At 42.7% G+C, this 23896-nt stretch overlaps 1 protein-coding gene and 1 long non-coding RNA gene across 2 annotated transcripts; one reads left to right on the forward strand and one right to left on the reverse strand.

Moving 5' to 3' along the window:
- Positions 1–6310: 6310 nt before the first annotated feature.
- Positions 6311–7971, reverse strand: LOC309596417. The gene is made up of 3 exons (XR_014229511.1): positions 7682–7971; positions 7271–7334; positions 6311–6851 (listed from the first exon to the last, which is right to left on the reverse strand). It is a non-coding gene; the product is annotated as an uncharacterized lncRNA (long non-coding RNA).
- Positions 7972–8141: 170 nt separating this feature from the next.
- Positions 8142–23733, forward strand: TCTN1 (tectonic family member 1; the record flags this gene model as incomplete). The annotated part of the gene is made up of 15 exons (XM_082324787.1): positions 8142–8292; positions 10020–10140; positions 12190–12320; positions 13112–13278; positions 13679–13766; positions 14656–14765; positions 17729–17749; positions 18185–18310; positions 19318–19443; positions 19830–19955; positions 20277–20401; positions 20676–20832; positions 21887–22012; positions 22355–22499; positions 23397–23733. The coding sequence occupies 14 exons, from the start codon at positions 8142–8144 to the stop codon at positions 22496–22498; spliced, it is 1719 nt and encodes a 572-aa protein (XP_082180913.1). The 3' UTR covers position 22499; positions 23397–23733.
- Between the last annotated feature and the right edge of the window lie 163 nt (positions 23734–23896).

Genomic DNA, 23896 nt, shown 5'->3' on the forward strand with positions numbered 1-23896 from the left:
CCCGCGGCCCCCGGACGGGGCGGTCGGGGGCAGGCGGCTCCCGGCGGCTCCCCGCGGCTCCCCGCGGCTCCCCGGCTGGCTCCGCTTTTACCTGCCAGTATTCCAATTGCGTTTTCAACAGCGGGGCGAGCGAGGTGCGCTTAGCCCAGATACTTGCCCTCCACGCCCATATCAGGCCGCGTGTCTCGCGTGCCCCAAATAACTCGACGGGACTGGGTGGCCGTTTGTACTTTCTGGCTATTAAGGACGGCCCTGTGAGTCACGCCACGCAAAAATTTGTTTTTAAAGGACAACTCCTGTTTTTCCCCGGCGGGGTGCAGTTAGGGAGAGAGCCAGCTCACTGCGGCGCGTGATGTTGGTGTGGTTTCTGTGGAAATGGATGAAAGTGCGGAGCGCTGAGCTATTTCGGGCAAGGGACGCGAGCTGCCAAACAAAACCCTCATGAAAAGGCCGTAGCGTGCAGTCACCACGCAAAACCCACTAGAATTCCTTTAATCGCAGGTGAGCGTGATACAAAGGCAGCGAGCCAGCTTTCAGGTGTCCCCCTGGACAACTTCAAAGACATCAACAACTTCAAGGCATCCAGACTTTACAGACCCACCGTGTTCAAAAAGGCCCGATGATTCCTTGTCTTCTGCAGCTCGGTTTTCCGCGCTGCTTGTGGGCGTGCAAAATGGATTTTCCTAGCAGGTAGCTCTGCACAACGCGTGCAAATTCATTTAATGCCTCCGCGTACACACACGTAAGAGAGGCGCTGCTGCGCTATATAACCCGAGATGTAAATAACAAAACAATAGATGGGTGTAAATAAAGCAGGGGTAGGTGTGAAACCAGAACCCCAAGCTGACTCCAGTGAAAGGAAGAGCCGTGCGGCATATCCACGGACCCAACCCACGGGGAACATTATTAAAGCACGTCATTATAGCAGCATTAAGAGACGGTAGGCATTTTGCTTGCTGTGTATCTTGACGGAGACGATATTCCTCCCCTTTAAATTGCTAAAGGCTTAAGCAATGCATGAAAATTTTCCGCTTAAAGCTGAAATTGTATCCAAACTTATTAAAAAATTAATCTGTCCCTTAGAATGGAGAGAAGGAAAGCGCAGGGAACACAAAGAGCAGCCCAGGCCCAGCCCTGGTGAATTAGGAAACTGCCACATAGCCGAATTCACCAACACGCTGGAGATCAGGGTGTGTGAGATGACAAACAGTATTTGCGGGGTAGCTCTCCCCAGCAGCAAACGTTGCTGCCTCACCCCCTCCTGTATCTCCAGCAGGAAAGGGAAGCACATATTTTCAGAGTTTCCCTCATAGAGTCATTCTTTCCCTCCCCTCATTCTTCCTCCTTCTTGTTCAGGTCCCTTCCAGGGTGAGTCCGGCCTGGCCTAACCCCTTTTCTTTAACGCAGCAGATTTCAATACTGCCTGCAGAGCCAGGGTGCCCTGAGGCAGCTCTGGCTAGTGCAAGGTGATCTGTCCTGCAGCATCTGGGTGCGCCTTGCTTCTCAACCTGTGATCGCCCACCGCGCTTCCAACTACACCCGAGTTCTCCATGCCTCATCACAACGTGTCTCCCAGAGCTGGACGGGACGTTCTCCGTACCGCTTTGCCAATCAGCCATGGCTCACAGATTGAGAAACTCGGTATGAGCCCGCCGCTGTCAAACACACTTGGCAGAGCACGGCCCCGTGTTTCGGTAAGGGCTCCCAAGCCAAGGCATACCGTGAGCAGTTTGTGCTCCTCCATCCCTCGTCTGCCCAGGCAGCCAAGGAAGACTACAGCGTTGACGTGATTACTAGTAACCTTTGCTGAACTCCTTCGCTCCTGCACGATGACGCTGTACCCAGATGAAAAATTGCTGTTGGTTTTCATTCAGAGGATCGCTCAGCTCCCGTGAGACACACAACATTTTCAATGAAACGGCGCAGAACTGGTTTTCCCCACTGTTCGGTATCAGTCCTGATAGATCTCCCTGTAAATCCCTCCCAGTACATGCCCTGCTGTCTTACTCAGTATTGTTCTTGTAGCCTGAGGGTCGATATCCTGCCAAGTGATATTTGTTTGAAATTCTCGAATGCACAAATTTGGCACAAAAACTGGGGCAAAGGGCATCCCCCTGGTTACTGCAGCTGGGTGGAATCTTCCCACCTCAAAGTCCAAGATCCATTTACATCAGTACATTTAAGCTGCAAAACAAAATGAACTCTTCCTGCTAGGCTTGCTCAGACAGACTAATAAATGCAACGGGGAGCGCTAAGCAGAAGTGCTCTACAACGTAATCAACTGTTGAAGGCACAAGCAGTTTTTCAGCTTGTATTAAGACTGATTCACTTGTAGCTGACGTCAATCCTCCCTCCCTACTATCTTAGCCTTGGGATTGGAGTATGATAAATATTACCTGTAATGCCATCTGCTGTACAGAGACAGCCCAGGCTTCTCACTGTTTATTTAAGGGCTAATGTTGTGCTAGACCAGAATGCAGTTTATTTCAGCCTTATTTGACTTTGTTTTGACTCTAAATGCCTGTCACTTGAATTTTTAAAGTGATCTGTCAGAGAGCAAAACCAATGTTTGCCTTGAAAAGAGGAAGTTCAGACAGCATAGTTAGCATCAAACAGAAAACTAACCTGAAAAGGACAACAATACCAGACTTCTCCACGTGGAAGAGTCAAGAGAAGGTGCAGAGTCAGAAGATCACCATCTCAGGATGGGGAACTAGGACCTCCCAAATCTTAGCTGTCCGAAATCCTGGGGAGCCGGTTTATTTTGTGTATCCCTCAATTTGTTCTCCCTCAATTTCTTTAGAACCTCACCCAAGTCATCCAGCTTCTCTATAAAATACAAAATATTGTAATTTAATGGTGACTCTGACTTTAGGTCAGTGGTAAAATTGTTCTGAATGGCATCAAGCTGAAAATACATATTTAGATCAAGTAATGCACATACAAAACTGTTTCCTTTTAGGATTTTTCTCCTCATTTTAAAAGCTTAAAGTAACAGGAATTATGCCACTTCCTAGAAAAGCTCTTTCATGATAGTAACTCTGCTGAGCATTTTTTATTACTACAAACTTCCTAACACTAAAACCTGAGTCAGTTAAAAGCTTTGTATATGGTGCGTTCAGAACGAGCAGCACACATTCAGCCAACAAATACCTTGAACGCCTCCTCTATCATCATTTATGAAGACCACGGTTAAGCTAATTCTACTCCGAGTTAGTTTAAATGTCCAAAAATAAAATTAAACTGTTTAATCAAAAGGATATGTGTCCATGGGCAGAATTTCTGTCATTGACCCGCTGCAGAGAAACCTGTTGACTTTACCAGTTTACTCACTTAGATTTGCATATTCGTAGCTATGTTCGGGACAGGTATTGGAGCAGTATTCTGAACACTCTAGTGTCTTTTGTTCTGAGGAACAGCAATAATTTTGTATGTGTAAAAGTAATAAAATTATTTAAATCTCAAGTAATTTTCAAAGGGAAGGGCTATGGTGAAAGTTATAGAGTTCAAAATTTAACTGAATTATTAAAACATGCTTGGATGAGAGAAACTGAAATGTAAGTGCTTTTTGCTTAGTCTTAGCATTTCATAAAAGACATCTGTGTTACTTTTATTTGTGTTTATAATCAGTTACTTCCCCTGGTTTTACTGTACTTGATGGGACTTAATCCTGCAGTGTCTGGATTGCAAATGCCACACTGTAATGCTTAAATGCACATCAAAATCTTGCTGCTTAAAATATAATTAAAATAGTAATACAGTTAATACCTTAACATATTTTTAATAGACAGCAATCTACTGCATCTTAAACTGCTTGAATTTTCATTTTATAGGATTTCCCACATGAGGATCACAGTGCCCTTTTTAATTATTAATTAACTCATGTTGATAGGATAAATTAAAATCTCTGTGATGAAGAACATCTATTATTTATTAATGTCCTGATCTTGTCCTACACACTGTGGAGTTTGTCCTTTGGAACCTGCTTCAGAAGTCTAACACAAGGGTGTTTTTTGTGGTGGTGGGATTTTTCAAATGGTTTTTCTTATTGCTTTTCTTTTCTTCTTCTTCTTCTTCTTAAGGCTTTTGTCTTACCTTTCTTCTCTGTATGACAAAGGTGGTTTTTTTTCTATTTTCTTTGTTTCTTTCTGCAGGGACTTTACTTACTGTATTCTGTTTGTGTGTACATATTGCTGGAGAGGCATCAAGACTAGTGAACTATCACATCCTACAGTTAAGGAGTTCAGAGTTAGTCACTTAAACATTAATAAAGAGGAAACTGAAGTGACACAACAGTTATGTTCGTCCTATTCTTCTTTTCCAGCAAGTATTGGAGATGGGTTTAGGTGAACTGTTGGCCTGAGTAAAGCCCTAACTTACTTCTGAAAAAACAAAAAAGGTCGTAAGAAAAACAGATTCATTACATTATACTTTGCTATTCAACAGTTGCCCAGACCTATTCTATTTCAGTGGTAGATGCAGTAAGAAATACTACCTCCTTATTCATCCAGCTCCTGCCCACGTGCATTCAGGGTGCAATCTGTGCTTGGGAATAGCTCGCAGATTTCAGTAAGGCTTGGTTTCCATCTAGGAGTCTGGCCCCCTGTGCACCATTGCAAAGTAGTTCTGGATGCAAAAAGAATGTATTAAATTATATTTTCCCTTGTGCCTTGTCAACAGCCCTTTTTACTGATTTTAAATCCATCAGAAATGTCTAAACTAATAAGTACGGGTGCTTCAATATTAATTCTCTCATCTCATGGCTCTGCAGTTGGACAAGTGATACAGAAGACAGAATACGACCAATGATGATAATAAACTAAGCACCACTCTCCCTCCAAACCTGCAAAATAAATTCCAAATTTCAAAATTTGCAGGTCTTCCAGGTAGGAGAAACATCTTCATCCTTGTTAACTGACCATATGTAGCGCATGGGAGATGAGTCAAGGAAGTTCAAGGGACTGTAAGCCCCTACGTCAGCTTCGCCCAGAGATGTCCGATCTCAAACACGTGGCAGCGAAGGAGAGAGCAGCCACGTGCTCAAACTGTTCCTTCCTGCAGGCTTGCCTCTCCCCGCTGCGACAAGCACCACAGCAATTAGAAGTAAAACTCCAAAATCCGTTTTACTTTCCCTCAAGCAAGAGGATGCGGAAACTTCACTCACTTAACAGCGACAAAAGTAAAGAGCTTCGCTTGCCTTTTAACAGGCAGGAAAACAAGCCTCCTTTACGTAGGGGACGGTTCCCTGCCTAAGGCCTCCTTCTTCTTGAAGCTGCAAGTCTTCTGACTCTGCTAGCTGCGAACAGGTCCTTGGCTGACTTCTACAACCTGTGCCTATCTGCTTTATTAAGCAGGGCCAAAGGCACTAGAGTTTTCAGAGTAGTGCACCAACATCTGTCCTGAACATAGCTACGAATATGCAAAGCTAAGTGAGTCAACTGGCAAAATCAACGTGTTTCTCTGCTGTGGGACATCATTGAACGCTACTGCTTTTTAAAGATTCCCATGATTTCCTCATATTCCACATATTCTCTTCTATGGCTGCAGCCAGTCCTGGCACAGCCTTAGTGAGAAGCAAAAAGGAGTCCTACGATGCCATTTTTACAGTCACTTTTCAAAATGGAAGTGTACTTGAAGTTACTGTTATTCTTCAAGCCTGAAAAAAAACCCAACACCACTAACATCATTTAGGAGACCTTATTGAAAGGAAATCCTTTGGCTGGGGCTGCACGGCTAGAAGGCGCGTCCCCTGGGTGGTGGATAGGGGATCCCTCTCTGGAGGGTGCACCGGATAAAATTGAAGAAGGTGCCGCGAACCAACGCGGCCTAAGGGAAGGCCACCCTGACAGAAAAACCACTGGCCCTCCAAGTCATGGGGGTTGGGCAGGAGGCCAACTACCTCCTCCCGGAAAAAAAAATAAAAAGTTGCAGAAATGACAAGCATCAACTTTCAAAAAAACGAAATGGTGGAGATGGAGAAAATCAGTAATGAAGTGAGGAGGAGGAGATAGAACTGGATCAGTCATGTCCTGAGAAAAAAAACAACATAAGACTGCGCTGTGGCCCTGACTCCAGAGCACGCAGCTGCAGACCGATCGAAGTGGAAGAACGATGTTCGCGCCTTGTGTGCCTCCTGGCACTGAGAGAATTCAGATCAGATTAAAAGGAAATGCGTGAATGCTTCCAACCAAATCAAAATAATCTCAGACAGCAAAGAAATAGAGACTGAACACATCAGTTCTTCTTCCCCAAGGAAGAAGCCAAAGACAGTAACTTTGGGTTATACTTGTTTTAACAGAAGGAATGCAGAAAGGAAACCCAGGTGAGACTGTTATTGCATGTAAGGCACACAGAGGCCTGAGGTACAATTAGAGTACACTGGATTCTCACCTTCATGTCACCATGTCCTTAGAAGAATGAGGTCTTTCCAAGGGGAAGGATGACTCCAGGATTTCGCCATGTGATATTTGCCACGAGCTTTTTCAAATCCATCCTAAGTTACCAGCTCTTTGATAATATCAAATGACCTTGGTAGCCTTGTACTGCGTGAGGCAGACAATAGTCTTGCGTAACTCAGCAACACCTTTGTGAGTAATTGGCTCTTGTGCAGCAGAGGACAGTGCGAAGAAGTAACAAAGACACCGTGCGAACTGTAGAATCATTTCCGTTTTCAATAGAAGAAGCTGAAATATCTTCAAAAGTACTAAATTTGCATGCCGGCACGAAGTTGTGCTGTTGAGATGTTGCGACTGGCACGGAGAGCAGTCAAACGTATTAAACGTACAAGAGAACATGCCTTCTTGTGGTCTTAAAGCTTTTGTTGGCTTCCCTTCAAGAAGATAGGAATGAACCTGGTCAGAAAAATAACAAACACTATGTAACTTTGATGCAGGAAGAAACGTAAAGTTGCTTTTGATCAAATAATGCAGAACACAGGCTTCAGCAAGTTTAATTTTAAGAAGTTGTCTCTTGGTTGGAACCGAAGCCTGGATGTTAACATTTGTAAGATAACCGTAAGAAGGGGAACAAGGCTCATGGAAGGTCTAGAGCACAAGTCTTATGAGGAGCAGCTGAGGGAGCTGCGGTTGTTTAGTCTGGAGAAAAGGAAGCTGAAGGGAGACCTTATTGCTCTCTACAACTGCCTGAAAGGAGGCTGTAGCGAGGTGGGGGTCGGTCTCTACTCCCAAGTAACAAGTGATAGGACAAGAGGAAAAAGCCTCAAGCTGCACCAGGGGAGGTTTAGGTTGGATATTAGGAAAAAATCCCTCACCAAAAGGGTGGTCAGGCACTGGAACCGGCTGCCCAGGGAGTGGTTGAGCATTGGACTTGATGATCTTAAAGGTCTTTTCCAACCTAAACAATTCAGTATTTGTATAAGGAACCTTGATCATTTAGTCACTCTGTAGCTCAAGTTTTCCAAATTAGTATAAAAATACCCGTATATATTGCATGATTACTAACAAGATTAATTAATGAGTACGCACACTGAGTATTAAGGACCCATGGCATTTTCAAAAGGAGGAAGAAATTGGTAAAACTTTAAAAACTGGTTTAAGAAAAGCAGATTAGTAAAAACAAAGCTGCAAAAATCTGCTAAAGACAGGATTGTATAGCTCACAAGGGGCCATTCCCCACATTCATTTTTTTGTGTATTGCCTTCCAAGAGCATTTTTGCCCAAACCGCGTACATGGCTTACGCTTGGGTTGCTACACCTGGCACCTTTTCCTATCGCCCTTGGCTTGGCGCCGAGGGGCCGCCGACACCCGGACGACCGCCACGCTGGGCTCTTTCTGAAGGGGCTGGGTGGCACCGGCGGGCACCTGAGACCACCACGATGGCAGCGGCGAGGCGAGGGGGGCGGCCTCACAGGCGGCCATGGCCAGCCAAAGGCCCGGGGGGTGGCCTCACCCCGAGTGTGGCGGGAGGGGGCAGCCAGACACGGCGGCAGCGCCGCCTCGCCATAGCGCGGCCTCCCCTCCCCGCCCGCCATACTGCACCGCCCCCTTCCCATCGCGCCCCGCGGCCGCAGGCCCTTTGTTTCCCGTGAGGCCCCGGGGAGGGGCGGGACACGCCCTTCCCGTGATGCTCCGCGTTCCCTGGTAACCGCGCCGTTGCTAGGGGCGGCCCGCGAGCGGCCGCCATGGCGGCGGCGCTGAGGCTCGGGGCCCTCCTCCTCCTCCTCCTGCCGCCGTTCCGGGCAGCAGAGCCGAGCGTGGAACCCGCGGCCGGTGCGGAGACCCGCGCTGCCGCCCGGGCGCGGCTCCGCAGCGGGCCGGCCCCGGTGACGGACGGTGGGTGCCCGGTGGGGCGCTGCGGGGCGGGGTCTGCGGGGCAGCGGCGGCTCTTCCCGGGCTCAGGGAAGCCCCGCTCACGGCCTCTCTCGGGCCTCCTGTTGTCGCTGGACCCTCGTCCCCCCTCCGGCTCCCGTTGCAGCCGCCCGGGGCCGGGACAAGCCTGCGCGGCAGCTGCCCGGCTTCTCCCTGGGCTGTGCTGCTCCGAGCACCCCTCTCCAGCAGCACCCCACTGCAGCCAAGGCTCGGATCCCCCTCGGAAGGGCAGGCTCAGCAAGCCCTACACAGCCTGCGGGCGCTGGGCACGCTGATCCCAGCAGGCGGAGTCTGCGAGCCGGCACTGAGGGAGGGCAGGGTCTTCTCCCCACCCCGCACCCTGCTCTGAGCCCACAGGACAGAGCTTGGCCTCGCAGAGGAGACCCACGTCCACCCTGGATGTGCTTGGAAATCTCCGCGTACACACCGAGCTCGATGCACACACAGTTTGCCCCGAGACTCTAATTCACCCCCAGCTCTGGGGATGTATAGTGGTGCAATGGCAATATAGATCAGAAATTTTTGTTACTGTGCTATCAGAAGGTGTTTCCCACTGTCTTCTAATTGGCAGGTATACTTTTATTTAATTTTTGATTCCCCAATGTCGTTGCCATCGGTTCAGCCTCCCTGGATTACCTGCCAAATTAAACATGTTGTCCCAGCGCGTGCCTCCTTAGTGAAAAGAGACTTAAATCCCTGATCTGAGAGACATAACTGCGCAATGTAATCATCCATGTTTAAACTTCTCTTGTTTACAAGCCAAGCTAAGGATTCCAGTGCTAAACTCAGCTAACGGAACAGTCAGAACTTCAGAGATTCCAGGAAATACCTGGATACTGTTCAGATGGTCAGAGAGCATCCAGGAGGCTGTAGAGAAATGGGCAACAGTCAGGTTGAAATAAAAGCAGTAGTTACAAAAATGAGCGTTCTTTGCCTGTCTTGCCTACGGAGCGCTGGTCTTCATTTTCTACATTCTGTGCTATTCTTAAGTTTAGATTTATTATAGAACAGCAACTCCCCTAAACAGTTCAGTAATGCCTGTCCTTTGAATTTATAAACTTGAAAACCTAAGAGTGTTTTAAGGAGTTGCCAAATGTATTTTATCGAGACAGTTTACAGTGTTGCTAGCAATTACTTTCTGTATTACAATATTTCACAGTATCTAAAGACAGAGAGAAAAAACAATTTCAAAGTAGTCACCTGTGGTTATGTTGGCACATCAGGAAAATATATTACTGGACCTTGGGACATGCTCAATACTTGTAAACATCGCACTGCTCTGTCAAGATGTTTTGGTTTGGTTGGTTGGTTGTTTTTTTTACCAATAAGATGAAATGAGTAGATAACCATACCTTGTTTGTATCTCTTTTTTTTTTTCCTCTGCAGAGCTGAGTATATTTTCATACCTTCAAAATTCCTATTAACTCAAGTTCCTTTTTTTGATTTCGCAGGGAACACACCATCAGATTTTAGTATGTCCTTGGTTTTGTTATTGTGTTCCAAATAGATTTGCTAAGTGGCAGAAAAGATGGCTTTAAAAAGGACTTAAAAAAAAAAAAAAAGCACGTGAATTTGGATATAGACTTCTGACCATTGTCAAAATTAAGGCGAGGTGAAAAATGAAAGTGCTAGGGAACATGGTGTAATGTGTAAAGTTCCAATTCTAATTCCAATTTAAATCTCTCCTCCAGTCGCCAAGCTGTGCATTTGTGATCTGTTGGTGGCACAGTGTGATGTAAATTGCTGCTGTGACCCTGATTGCAGTGCAGCAGATTTCAGTCTCTTCACTACATGCTCAGTTCCTATTGTCACGTAAGTGGATAAATAGCTGTATGAAATACAAAAATCCTGTTTTATTTGCTGCATGCATTTTAAGGGCTCTATCCTCTCCTCATACCAATTCCTAACCCCCCTCTCCCCGCCATCCTAACTCCTGCCTACCCTTTCACCAGTCCTTCCTGCACTAGGCCTGTAAACTTTTGGCCCTAACCAAGTAGAACAACAAATTGGCCTCCCACCCCAGTTTTTCATTCACTTTTTCCCTCTTTTCTAAACTCACGCTCCTTGCTTTTCTCCTCTTTCACTGTGCTACTGTCTATGGGCACTTAGGTGGTGATGCCTTCTGTTGGGGGAAGAATAATGCATCTTCAGACTTTCATCAATATAATGCAGTGTCTGGAAGTTAAGAAAGCTGATGCCAGGGGACCATCTGGCCGCCTCCGTAGGTCATCAGCAATTTATCAGTAACCTCTTTCATTACGGTTTACGATATCAGCTAGAAACTTGATCAATTCAGGGCTTAATGAAGTAGCATGAGCATCTTTCTGATCCTAGTTTTACAAGTCAGCATCCCCCACCTGCTGCCTCGCTGCCAGTCTGTCACTTTACAAACAGTAAAATGTAACCTTATATCAATAAAGTAATGCCGATAGTTGTTTCTTTGCTATTTACAGTTTATCTGAAAACACCTTCACCCAATTTCATCTTCTCAAAAAGGAGTTAAGAAAGCTCACTTCAAAATCGTAATGTAAAAATCTCTTGGTGACTTCTCAGAACACCGCGTACGCTCTTCAACCCACCCTCTGCATAAATTATGCCAATCTGAACACTGGGGTCTATTCTCGGTGCTTTGAAATTTGAATTAGCAGTCATCCCAGACTGCCTTTTCTTATTGTTCTTGCACACAGTGACTACTGCTACCCATTTATAGATATTTATATGTATCAGAAAGGTCTAATCAACGCCTTCCTGAGTGACAGTTTAATTGTCTCAGGTGACTATTCTGTCTTTGTCAACGGAAGTGCATAAAATGAAGTTGTGTTCTTTTCCCAAATTCTTTTGTGTAAAACGTTCGTTTTGCATGAAATCCCAGGAGATTTTCAATGACTGCAAGTATTGCAGATCTCATTATTTACATCTAGATTCATATACATTTGCATAATTGTGTTAGTTACCAAAAGGGTTTGACTGCTCACGGGTGAGAGGCTACGTGGTCTCTGAAGCAGAGGAAAAAGGGTGTTTGATTTATGACGTGATCCTACTAACAAATGGTTCACTCATGGAAAAGTTTAACTCCATGCTTAAAAAGTAATTTCTAAAAGTCATTTCACATCTTCCGTATCTGTCCTTGACTGCTTTAACTCTGCCTAGGTGCCAGTTTCACAAGGATCATCATCTTGTATTTCTAGCATGTAGGACACCCCAGTACTCTTCAGGGTACGAACTGGCACATTCGCTGTGCAGCCTACTGCAGTTCTGGGCTGTTGTTGATGAACCCACGGCACATCTACAAATACTTTTCCGAGACTGGATGGATTATTTCACCTCCCTGTTCCTCATTCTGCCATTTTTTTCATGTGCATCTCAAGTAGGAGTTCCCCCCCCCCAAAGGGAATATTATTCCAATAGTCATGAAACTGACCTTTTTTTCTGGTCTACATGCTATCATGTGTTGTATAAATAAAAATGCTTCCGAGCTGTGTGTAGCCTGTGGTGCGCCCTGCATTTGTGATGCCTCACACCATCTGGATCCCATCCAACTTGTCATCTGAGCTCTAATATTATTACTGTCAGGCTCATCCCTTCCCCCAGTCCGGCTCTTACCTTTCTTCATGTTCCGGCTCACACTGCTATCTCTGCCAGATAAAACATGTTGGAGAATTCTCTATTATTTATTACTAAGCACACAATACAAAACAATATAAACCTTCTAAGGAGGCACAATTGCTATCCAAATTGTGTTAAAAGGAGTAATCTCTTCCGTGATTTTTTTTGATGCTGCCTCAATACATGAAAAGAACTTTAAAATTTAGTCAATACTAACTTCTAGTGGACCATTGATTTTATTATTATTGTTTGCAGAGGTGACAGCCGTCTTTGTAGTCAGAAAGCTGCTATATATTCACTTGATGTTGAAGCAAATCCACCAGAAAGGATATTTAAAGTCATTGACCAAGTCAATCCCAGTGTTTTCTGCATTCACACTACAAACTGTAAGTAGTGTTGTTGCCAATATTAAGCATTGTGCTGTTATTTTTATAAGCTCTTCAGGTACCAGAAACAGACTAAAATTGAAAGTAACTAAACCTGTCAGGAAAGTGGTTATTCTGTATGCTCACAGTCCATATGTTGTAGTCTTTTCACTTGTGAAACTATGGAGTTAAAACATCTCATACTCTCTTAGTCATCTTTGTTGAAAAAAAAAAAAAAATTGGTTTTTGGTTTTTTTTGGTTTTTTGTTTGTTTGTTTGTTTTTTAAAGAATTTAGCATCCTCAATAAATCACATCTTAAGTTGTTTCATGGGAAACTGACTCCTTCCCAATCTGTTACTGTAACTGTGTGATAGTCACCAGTGGTACAAATCCTTTATGCCCAGCTTTGAAGTGACTTGCAGGGAAGTAAGAAGTGATCAGTACTACGTTCTCCTAATTTAATTATGACTGTGCAGTAGTTGTCTGAATACTTAGCATGGAAACTGCAGAGACTAATTGGCATGTCTTTGTTTTGGAGCATATGCTGTTAGAAAACATGATTTTGAAAGAAAGGGACTTACCTCTTTCCAAGTTTAAGTTTGTGCTTTCATGGATCTGGGTGAAATGATGAATTAAGATACCACCTAGCTTTTCTCTTAAAGAAAAGAAAAAGCTTTTCTTAAAGAAAAGTTGTGCAGGTGTTTTTCTGTAACTGAGTCTTTAACAACTCCAGAAGGAAAAAATGTTACTAAATACTGTTTCTGTATTCTTTATCCTAAAAGTTATCTCATTCTTTAAAATGTTTTGACAGACAAACAAGCACTCTCCTTCAGTTCCCCCGAAATGCCTACTTCTGAGAATTTTGATCAGTTGCTTAAACAGTTTGGAAGTGCTTCTTTCAGTGCTGAGCCTGACGGCTGGAATATGAACACAGGTGCTCAAAGTCTTTCTGATGCGAATGAAACTTACAGATACGAGGTAAATAATTATCTGATTCAATTAGTATGAGATTGTTCCATAAAAGAACAAGTGAGCATTGTTTGCATCTGCTTTTAAAAAAATGCAGTTGTTCTGGAAAAGAGAAACTTTATTTTGGTCTTTAAATATAGAAATGTAAAAATAAGAAGTGTATCATTTTGTGTTGGCTTACTTAAAAAATTAACTTTTTAAGATCTTTCAAAAATAAGTAGCTGTTTCGCTACTGTAAAAATAAAACTGTTAATGGCTTAAGAATTGATGCACAAAGTAATATACAGTATTGACATATAGTGGAAATAAGTACTTCTTTTGTTCAGATTTATTGTTAATACAAATGCTCTAAAACTTTGAATCGACTGAAACACACCTATATACTTGAATATGTTGTTTTATTTGGCAGTATGGTGTTCCTATACAGACAGTGGATGCATTTCTAAAACTCCCTAGTCCTGTTGTCTCCTCTTGGTGCTCTGACGCGAATCCTGCAGGTTAGAAAATGCATTTGAATTCCAGTTTATTTGCTTTAGAGTATTCTGCTCTGACTCAAGCTTAGTCAGTAGATTGGCACACACACAAATGTAACTTCAGATAAAGATTCATGAACAAACATGTTTTCAAATAGCTTCTTTTTTCTGGGGGTTTTTTAGACATAGATTGGAAGTTGCGTTTCATCTATATTAAACATTCTAAGTAAGGTATGTAAATCCTTGAGAGTCTTGTTAATGGGTTGTTTATCCAACAATAAAACGTCCTATTTGGCATAATTGGTTTAATACAATAGTACAAGGGTGACACCATGAGGGAAGAGGGTATTACACAAAGCAAGACCTAACTGGGCAACCTTTGTAAGATGTCCCTTTGGTACAATGAGGTTCCTTTCACAGCCTGAGTGCAAGTCAAGTCAGACTTGCAGGCTTGAGCCCTACATTTTAACCTTTCACACAGTTTCCTGAAAATCTGCAGAGGGGGAGGGGGGAAAAAAAAAAGCCACAACCAAAACCACACACCTACATTTTCCAAACCCCACTGTTGTTATTAAATATGGTATCATAACAGTCATGATAATGACCATAGGAAAACTGAAGTCTCTTGTGAAAGAAAAAAAAAAATCTTATGAGATCTCAAAAATGAAGTCGTAAATCTTCTAGCTTTTATTAAGCTTCTATTGTTAAGAAGTAATATTTTGTCTCCTAGCATTTCTGGAGAATCTAAGAAAGTATCATTCTTTATAGCTCACATAAAACCTTATCTGCAATAGAAATTACGTTTACCTTCACTTTTGCTTGTACTTGAGGTTCTTACATTGTTTTTTTATTTCTGCTTTTCATGATGACTCTTTAAATTTCCTTCAGCAATACTTTGTGACTTTTTTTCCAGGGTTTTTAGTAAGCCAGGCTACAAAATGCATTAGATCAGTAAGTGTGGAAAAATGTGGCAACATTCAAGCAGTTAGTATGCTGTTCTATACCAACTCCAGCATTTTAGCAGTAAGTATGATTTGAAACATATAGCCGACCATTGATATTACATATCTTTTTTGTGTCTCCCAAATTAAGTAACTTCTATTTACAAAAGGATATAGTGTTTTATTTGGATTTTTAAATTGTGGGTTGGGGAAAAAAAATCTCTCTATTCAACTGACTTTTGTACAGAAAGCCTTGGGAAATGTTTTTACTTTAAGCTTCGGTAACAGAAGCATTCACAGTTCTCTGCTTAGCCAACAAAAATAATGGTCTTGAAGAGACAAGCTCGTATCACTGGGTTAGCGCTTGCTGCAATGGCAGCAGTTTTATGCTTTTGTGCATGTTCAAGCTTTTCCAAGAAGCCTGTTACCAGGGTGCATAATTCTAAGAAGTCGGTTTTAAAGAGTTGGTAAACCTTTGTACTTAAAAAAGAACCTGGAAGGCTTAATCCTCTGCATATATACCTTTCTTACAAGCCTTGGTTTTTAATAGTGAGGTATTGCCCATGCTTGCTAAGCCTTCCTTATACTCCTCAAAGACCATAACCTTTTACCCCACTGAGAGCAAATCTGTTTGCATCCAGCCTACTACCAAATCTAATCTGTGGTTATTTTTCAAAGCTAAGCTTACTTTTTCATTCCTTTTTGAACTGGAGGATGATGTCTTATGTATAAATAAATTCCCTTTATGGATATTCAGGAAGACAAAGAAATCACATATGTAAAATTCAAACTGAAATACACAATACCTTAACCTGATAGCTCCTTCCAGAAGCTGAAGGTCATCAAGAAACAGTGTACTCTCCACCATTAACATGTTTTTAATTTATGTAATTATTTAAATTAATTTAATTAGTACTCCATAGTCACTTCTTAACGACCCCTTCCAGTCTCCTCACAGATTCCAAAGCCATCAACAGTAAAGGAAAGCCCACTAAGTAGTTCACATTCTCACAGGTGGGATCATTCTCCTGATCTTTGAGGACCTCACTGAAATCAGCAAAGGGTTGTTCACAAATGTTAGCTTTTAAACATAATGGCTGCCAAACCAGAAAATAAAAAGCACGTGTCAGGACAGGCTCTAAGCAGCTGAATGTTTTTGAATTAAAAGATGAATTCCCCTTCCTCACTAGAACAGTACATAACACGTTGCCCACGTGCTGTGTGCCAATTACAATGGCCCAGCTTAGGAGAGGTCAGACTTCTGTCCAAAGTACATTGGAGACTCAGGAAGGATCAGATGCAGGAACTGGAGAAGGCTGAGATGATCTGTAGGAAACTCCCCTTCCCAACGGGAGTTGAAGATGGGATGTGACAATAGAGAAGTGACTTGGTATTGGGGACAGGGTGGTCACAGGGCAGTGCAGTGCCAGCAGGTGGAGCTGCCGGAAAAAGAAATGGCAAACCACATCAACCCAGGAAGGCTGGCTGGGAGCCCCCGGTGAGAGGACTGGTACAGCAGTTCCTTCACAAAACCCCCTCGTTACCAGCCCATGCTCACTGCCAGGCTGCGCAACGTGAATGACAGGAAGGTCTGTAATTGTTGCAGTTCATCTCTGCTCCCTGCCCTGGCCTGTCCAGCAGAGCCAAGGGGCATTGGGGTGCTTGGAACCCTCAACCAAGATGGATACTCGTAACGTTGCGATGCTTCGTATTACGGTTAGCGTGTACTGTGCCGCTGCCAAAGCGACGCGCTGCTGCCTGCCCCTGCTTGCCTCCCTGGCTGGTGAGAAGATGAGTCAGTGGGAGGCAGCAGTGAGGCTGGAGTGCTGTCTGCCAGTGACCTACAGAAACATAATTCATCGCTCTAGTCACAGATAAATAGAATTTTAGGAGCGGCGATCATTCCCTCTACCCTAGTCAGAACCAGCATGCTTCCTTGAAGGATGACTCTAATCTTTACAAGCACTTTTATTCATACAGCTGGTTCTGATGGTTGAGCTGTACCTCAGGATGTTGATATAAATACGTGACACTGTGTGACAGACTTTACCTGCATCACCTTCAGGTCTCCAGCTCATAGGAATGTGTTCTCTGCCGTGATGTTAGATGAGCAGACCGGTTGCTGTGTCCTGTCATAACTCTGCAGAACTTGCTTCATGGTCCAAGTCCAGTTTTTAGTCCCTTCCCAAAGATGTGAATCAAACACTCATTGGGAAGTCACAAAAATAAAACTTCTGACAAAATGGTGCTCTATGTGAGTATTTTGCAGGTCTGTTGATGACCTTGGTCTGACATTTCTGCCTTTCCATGAAAATTTGGTGGAAATTTTCCAACGGGGCAACTGTGCATGTCCACATGGCATATAAGAGATACTTGCTTCTCATGTCTTTGTTTAGAGACCGTGAAACTATGGACTCATTACCGTCAGAATGGGACAACAAAAGCCTTTCATTTCTTTGGGTACGAACAGCCTGGCAGAGTTCCTAAACTGGCCGTCTATGAATAGTTGCACGTGTTTTTGCACAGATCTGCCATAGGAGCAATGTTCTCTGACGCCCTCAGTAGGTCAAACGACGTGATGCACAATAACAGTCACGCCAAAACGAGATGCCTTTCTTGGGTCACCTTTCTGATGCAAATAAACTTTTTCAGTGTTTCTTAGTTCTGAGTTGCAAATAGAGTGTCACTAGAAACACTGGATTCATCTACTACTTACTGAATGCACTGTGTATTTACTGGGAATGCGGTCAAAGCTGGGCCTGGTGGAAAACTGATGGAAGTCACTGAGAAATTTTCCAGTTACTGTTGGGGAAGAGAAGGCTTGGACTGTAAGATTTTGCCTACTAGCCACAAAGAACAGCAGTTATTTTCACACTGCCTGGGTACTGTAGTATATATCCAATCACTTCCACGATGTAAAAGTTGTTGTAATGATAGAGAGTTAAATAGGCAAAGCAGTTACGCCTTAACTGCTTCACTTAACTGCTACTTGTAATAGGTCAAACCTTTGCTATTGTTTGAATTTGTTCTTTTATTCTCCTCTAGGTACCCAAATCAAGTCAGATGGTAAGTATCCTTCTAACTTAGTTGGAACAGCTGGGGGCAAAATTCCTACTCAATTATAGTCAGTGAGAGTTTTTCACTGACTTCATCATAGCAGGGACTGTATCCTTCATCTTTAAATAATAACAAAAAAAATCTATCATTTGCTATCAGTAATGATACTTAGCAACTCCAAGATAATACGCTACCTGCAAACATTTAAGCCTGATGCATTCCCCTCATATAAAACTCTATCTTTTTAAGTAACTCTCTCTAGTTACTTAAAAATAGAACCTTTTGTTGAACTCCAGCAATACATGTAACACAGCAGTTGTTCAGAGGCTTATTGACTGCTGTCTGTGTGGAACAGAACCCGGAAGGGTCACAGATATAATAATACAGAAAAAGCCAAAAATAATTATACACAATATTCAGAAATGACATGAATTTGTTTTTCAGGTTAATATTACTGTCCAGTCCATAGTTGTCCAGTCTCTGAATGGAATGCGGACTTTACTTAATGGTAGTGATGTCCTCAGGCTCCCTATGATTTTGGATGAACTGTGCATAAATATAGTTCTTGGGGTAGGTATGACAGTTCTTTTCCTCCTCACGTTTGATGGAAAGCATGTATGCATCAAATAATTTCTGATTCACAAATTACAAAGATGTGAGAAAGGCCTTGCACAGTTTCCCTATATTGTGACATCTCCAAAGCAAATGTGACAGGAGAAACACTGACTTTGGGATAAAAGAGTGTTTTGCAACAAAATAATAACTATATACAACATAACACGGAGACAGGATGAAATCCTTTTCTATTATTACTGTGTGTATATGACATAACAGACAATAACATGAGTTTAGAATCTACATTATGCTTGGGTGAAGATGATTTCAGGCACAGTGGTGGCAGAGACAGGAATACCCAGTGCAAATCATCTCATCTTTTCATCTTAAACAGATGAACATTGGGCTTACACTTAGAAGAGGTTTATCAAGGAGTCAGTTTTTAAGAGGCTCCATTTCCGACCATTGTGAATTAGTGGCTTGGTTTGGTAACAATCCTGTCCTTTATATGTAAATCTGCTGACATGGCTACTTTGCAAATGTCATGTTTTTGTCTGTCAGTTCAGACCACAGCTTTTTTCTTGCTCTTCTTGAAACTCTCTCCCTTTGCAGCCAGGAAATAGGGGACAAACTAGAACAAACAGGCAGTGTTTCCAACCCACGTGTCTTAATTTGTAGGAGGAAGCTAGATCAGCATCTGGATGAAAAGTGTCTAATCCGTCCCTAAGTATCAGTGCTTATAAAAGCATATGCTACCTGGGATATAGAGGCAGGTCTTTGTGTTTTTAACATACAGTCATTGCAAACTGACTAGCCACCTACTGAGCAGTACTTCAGTTCCTCCTGTTTTCTAGGCCCATCCTTACTACCACTGAGGATATAATATATTTCTACCATGTAATTGAGTGTTTCTTAAGCAAAGAAGAAAGAGAACAATACTTACATAGTTTTAATTTTCTTTTTTCTAGTTTCATACTCTCATGTATTTGTTCTAATTAATATCTAAAATGTTTCATTTTCAGGTGAGTTATCACATTACGTACACAGACACAGGAGAAATAATAGAAGCAGCTGCTTCTTTTGTCTTGGGGGCAATTAACAAAGAGGCACTTTCAATACAGCAGAGCTTTGAAATCAGCTTTACGCAGGTAACTGCTAGAGATGTTACGGATGACTTGTTGAAAGACATTTAATTACAAAACTTATTAAACTTGAATCAGAACAATTGTTAGCAGCAAGGTAAAATGTAACTTGCCCTGGATACACAAATGAGGCAGCATTTCAGAACTGGGCAATAAAGGTCTCCAAAGTCTCTTTTTCACATTTAGAAGAGTCATCTTGTGACTCTGTATAACTGTATCCAGTGAAAGCAAAGCCTGCCCCAATGTTAGAGAACTGTTACGATCTTGCTGAGCAGTCTTACTGCTGTCATTGTTCAAGGCAGCTAATAATCCTAAAATAAGTGAAATATTTCTGTATTTTCCAACCACTTCAGTACAGGATAAGAACTAATACTGTAATGTTTGTATTGCAGGTAGATACAAAGCCAGTTCCTCTCAGTGGTAATCCTGGTTATATTGTTGGACTGCCTGTAAGAGCGGGCTTCCGACCACAAGGATATCCTTTCCCTGTTGAAATTTTGTTGGCAGCACTTGTTCTGGTCCATCTTCACAAACACTTTCTTGCATGGACATCTATAAAATGTATCTGTTCTTTAACAAAAGTAAAAGTGTGCTTTTCTGGCTATGTTTTAGAAGTAGCAAATGATTCAGTCCCGACCGCAATCTCCTGGGACTTTTTAGTGAGGTAAATTTAGACCTTCATTGTACACTCTAGTGCTTCTTCACAGTGTAAGAGGAGTCTCGAGCTATTATAGCATTTTCATATATATTTTAAGGATATGATTAGGGATTCTTTCATCATGATATACATCAAGCATTGAATTTCCCTTTAACTGTGTGTTACATCTGGCATCATTCAGAATACTAACAAATACGGTCAACTTACCATTCTGCAAAGTACATCCAACCAGGACTGTCTGGCAGTGCAAGGAGCCAGAACCCCAATATTATTTGGTTATAACATGATATCGGGCTGTAAGTTACGGTAAGAGGACTTTTTTTTTTTTTTTGATTTAGTGCTTTTAACCCTCTGACAACCCTTTCCGTCAGGATCTGTTCAGGTCCTGGGACATTTATACTGTTGTAGGATTCTTTAATTATAAAAAATGTCATTTAATTAACAATGGTCTTTCTCTTAAAAAGATTGTGTGCATTAGCAACTGTAGCCAGAAGGCTTGAACAGTACATGAGAGCAAGGAGAAATTATTACTGTGCCAAACCAATGGATTTTGCTTTAACTCGTCTTTTTTTTCTGGAAGAATTACTGCAGCTATGAAGTGCCAGCCTTTGACTCAGACCCTCCTAGATTTACTGAAGGGACAAAGCTTTCCTGAATACGTGGCCTCATTTGGAAATTCTCAAGCCCAGGATGTGCTCGACTGGGTGCCGATAACTCACCTCCACACCTCAGAACAGGTGAAAGTTACACCACTACCACCGCCCCCTTCACTCTTACTGTCCTCTCTCCTCAGATCTGTACCTGTACCGCAGCATCAGCTCAGGTTTTGCAGACCTGTAGGGAAAAAAAAAAGTGCAGAACCAAACTGGAGGAAAGTCCTCCTGGAATATTGACAAATGAGGAGTTTCACTCTTTCTGTAGAAGACAGGGTTTACTTTTAATCAAGCTGGTATCCGGGCACCTCGGTTCTGGATCAGGACAACAGGTTAGGTACAAAATGAGCTCTAGCCACAGTTTAGAGTCTGGCTCTTCAGATGGGATGAAGCACAAGAGGTGAGGTTGAAAGAGTAAAGTAACAGAATCAGTGTTTCTCCTTCGTGCTCTTATGCCAGGTTAGAGTAAGATAGCAAGAATCCTTTAAAGCACAGAAGCAGTATACTTGAGTGACCCAAATGCTACATTTATTCTTAACATCTGTACTAGCCCTTTCTTCCCGATGCAGTGCAGTCCCTGCTGTGGGTAGGAGGCAGTGCTGCTTGGCACGTGCTGAATGATGGCACCCCCTCGGTGACAGCTTGTGTAGGGGTTGCTTGCATGCTTTTGCAACTAAACAGTGAATGGCTTCTGTAACCAGAAACTTGATGGTTCAAGAAGAAATACGTAAAAATATTTAGGATTGTAGGCTTCAAAATTCTGCCCTGGCAGAGTTAAGGATTTTCTGCTGTCCCAGCGGTATTACTGAAATAAGTCTTCCTACTAAAAAGAGCCAGCTCAGCATTATCACTAAGAGCCAAAGTCCTGCCCCGCTCAGGTAGAACCGTCCTGCCTGAAGTGCAGTTACCGAGTCAGTTTGTCACCGATGGAGAAACCACCGGGACAGCCCGCAGCCAAGCTGCGAGCACCTGTGCTGCCTGCGCCGGCAGCGGTCCAGGGCGCAGGCATGGCGTAGTTGCTCTGGTAACCTCCCCGAGCGAGCTTTCTGGGGGCATTCTGCCAGTTTAATAAGATGAATAATTAATGTGGTTGCTTCTGTACAAGTCAGACAATGAGAGAATTTATAACACTTTTCAGAGCTCATGCCAAATACCAGTATCACTTGAAATAGAAGTGAAGTGGACTAAATATGGATCCCTTGTCAATCCACAAGCCAGAATAGTGAACGTTACAGCAACAATCACTACCACCACATTGAAGCAGGTATGTAATTAAATTACAGGATTTCAGATAAAAGGAATGGCTTGTTTTGCTTAGGTATCAGCTGCGTGACAGTGACCCAGTTAATCTCTTTATCTAAAAGTAGCACTTCATATTAGAGTATCTTACACCCAACAGTTTCTAATCCAGCTCAAACACAACCGTGTTTTGGCAAGCAGCCCGCACTTCCGTAAAAATCTATACGTCATTCATGAAAAGAAACATGGAACTGTATGTGAAAACAAAACTTTTTACAAATAACAGCTGAAAATATAACCCAATCCAAACAAAGCAGTCACACAAAGAGAAGACTGAAGCTAATGACCATTTGTATTTTCATTGCAGCTTCCCTCAGGAAGGGAAAGGACTATTCCTGTAACAAGTTCTGTTGTTTTCACGGATATTTCTTCACCTGCAGAGCCAGGCTATAAAGCTTGGCCCACCATTAATGCCAAGTTACCCTTTGATTTTTTCTTTCCCTTTGTCTAAGGTAAGTATGCATCAAAAAAAAAAGGCAGCCATATTTCTGCTTTTTCTGATTTTTAGTCCATTTCCTGAAGAAGCGAGGTTTATCCAGTCACTGTGATGGGCCATCAGTTTCTTCTAAATTGTAGGCACACTGGGTTAAAATTGGCCAAGAGAGAAAGCGTGAGCCCTTGTGAGGGCTTCTCAGAAGCTTTATGGCAGAAAAAAACCCCACATTAAGTGTAAAGTTCCCAATTATACCTCTGCCGAGAGGAAAAAAGGTTGCAGTATGAACTTGGTGGTGGCTGTAGCTGGCCAGTCAGCACATGTACAGCCACCAGCCTTCCAGCACATCGGATGCTCTGAAGCAGCGCTAGTCCGAGCTGCCTGCCCAGCAGCGTGGAGGCAGGAGGGGAAGGGAGGAGCACAGGGACACGATATGGCTCCAACGGAAAGTGGGCTTCATTATTCTGTGAACGGCAGAGCTAAATTGTTAATTAAAGTAATCATGCTATTAGATAAGGCCTCTCCTTTATCTCTTTTCATAGATGAATAGGTCACATATTTCTAGCTATTTTTCCCAAACCACTAATTAATTACCAAAAATCTGAACAGTTAAGTGATGCTTTCAGAAAAGCTCAATGACCCTTCCAGCAGACTGGCTGAAATCAATTGGAGACGCCTGCTACAGTCAACACCTTTCAAAATTCCTACTTATTGAATCTTACTCTTCAACTATAAAATAGTCTCACCACAGGGACCCTCCAGTACCTGAAAAAGTTCACGGTGTCTTCAAACACCAGCCTGGTCCTTTAGAATCTGCTTTCTAATGGCTTTTCTGGAGTCTTAACTGTTCCCAGCAGTCCACTCACCTACATCTGTTCTTACATATTCTAATTCTTTTAATGTGTTGATTTATGAGCTGTGGAAGCAGAAAGAACTTTGTAGCCCAGCGGGCCGCAAACGAACACTTAAAATGGAAGAAGAGATGAGAGAAGGCAGTATCAGACCTCAGATCTGCTGCTGAGAACAAGGCATTGTTTGACGTAAGATGGCTCATGTTTGCCTCTATTTTGGTGCTGATTTGATTGTCAACTAAAGGAGCAGTACGTTGGTATTTTTGAAATGAACGTTATATAAATAACAAAGCAGCACAAGCAGCAACAGAAATGAGGAAACTACCAACAATATGAAAAGAACGGTTGGCAAAGGAGAGACGTAGTAATGATGAACGGTCAGCTTCTAGAAAAGAAATGACCTTTTCAGCCTGGATTCTTATCACTGGTACTGCAAGTTTCTACAAGATGTTGCAAACAAAGAACATTATCACAGAAAAATTCAATTATTTAAAATAAGTGGTACTTTTGTGGATGTATAGCTTGTAAAGATGTGTCTTTATTAAATTATTTTGCAATTTTGACT

The sequence above is a fragment of the Platalea leucorodia genome (assembly GCF_965183815.1).
Source record: "Platalea leucorodia genome assembly, chromosome: 12".
Lineage (NCBI taxonomy): Eukaryota > Metazoa > Chordata > Aves > Pelecaniformes > Threskiornithidae > Platalea > Platalea leucorodia.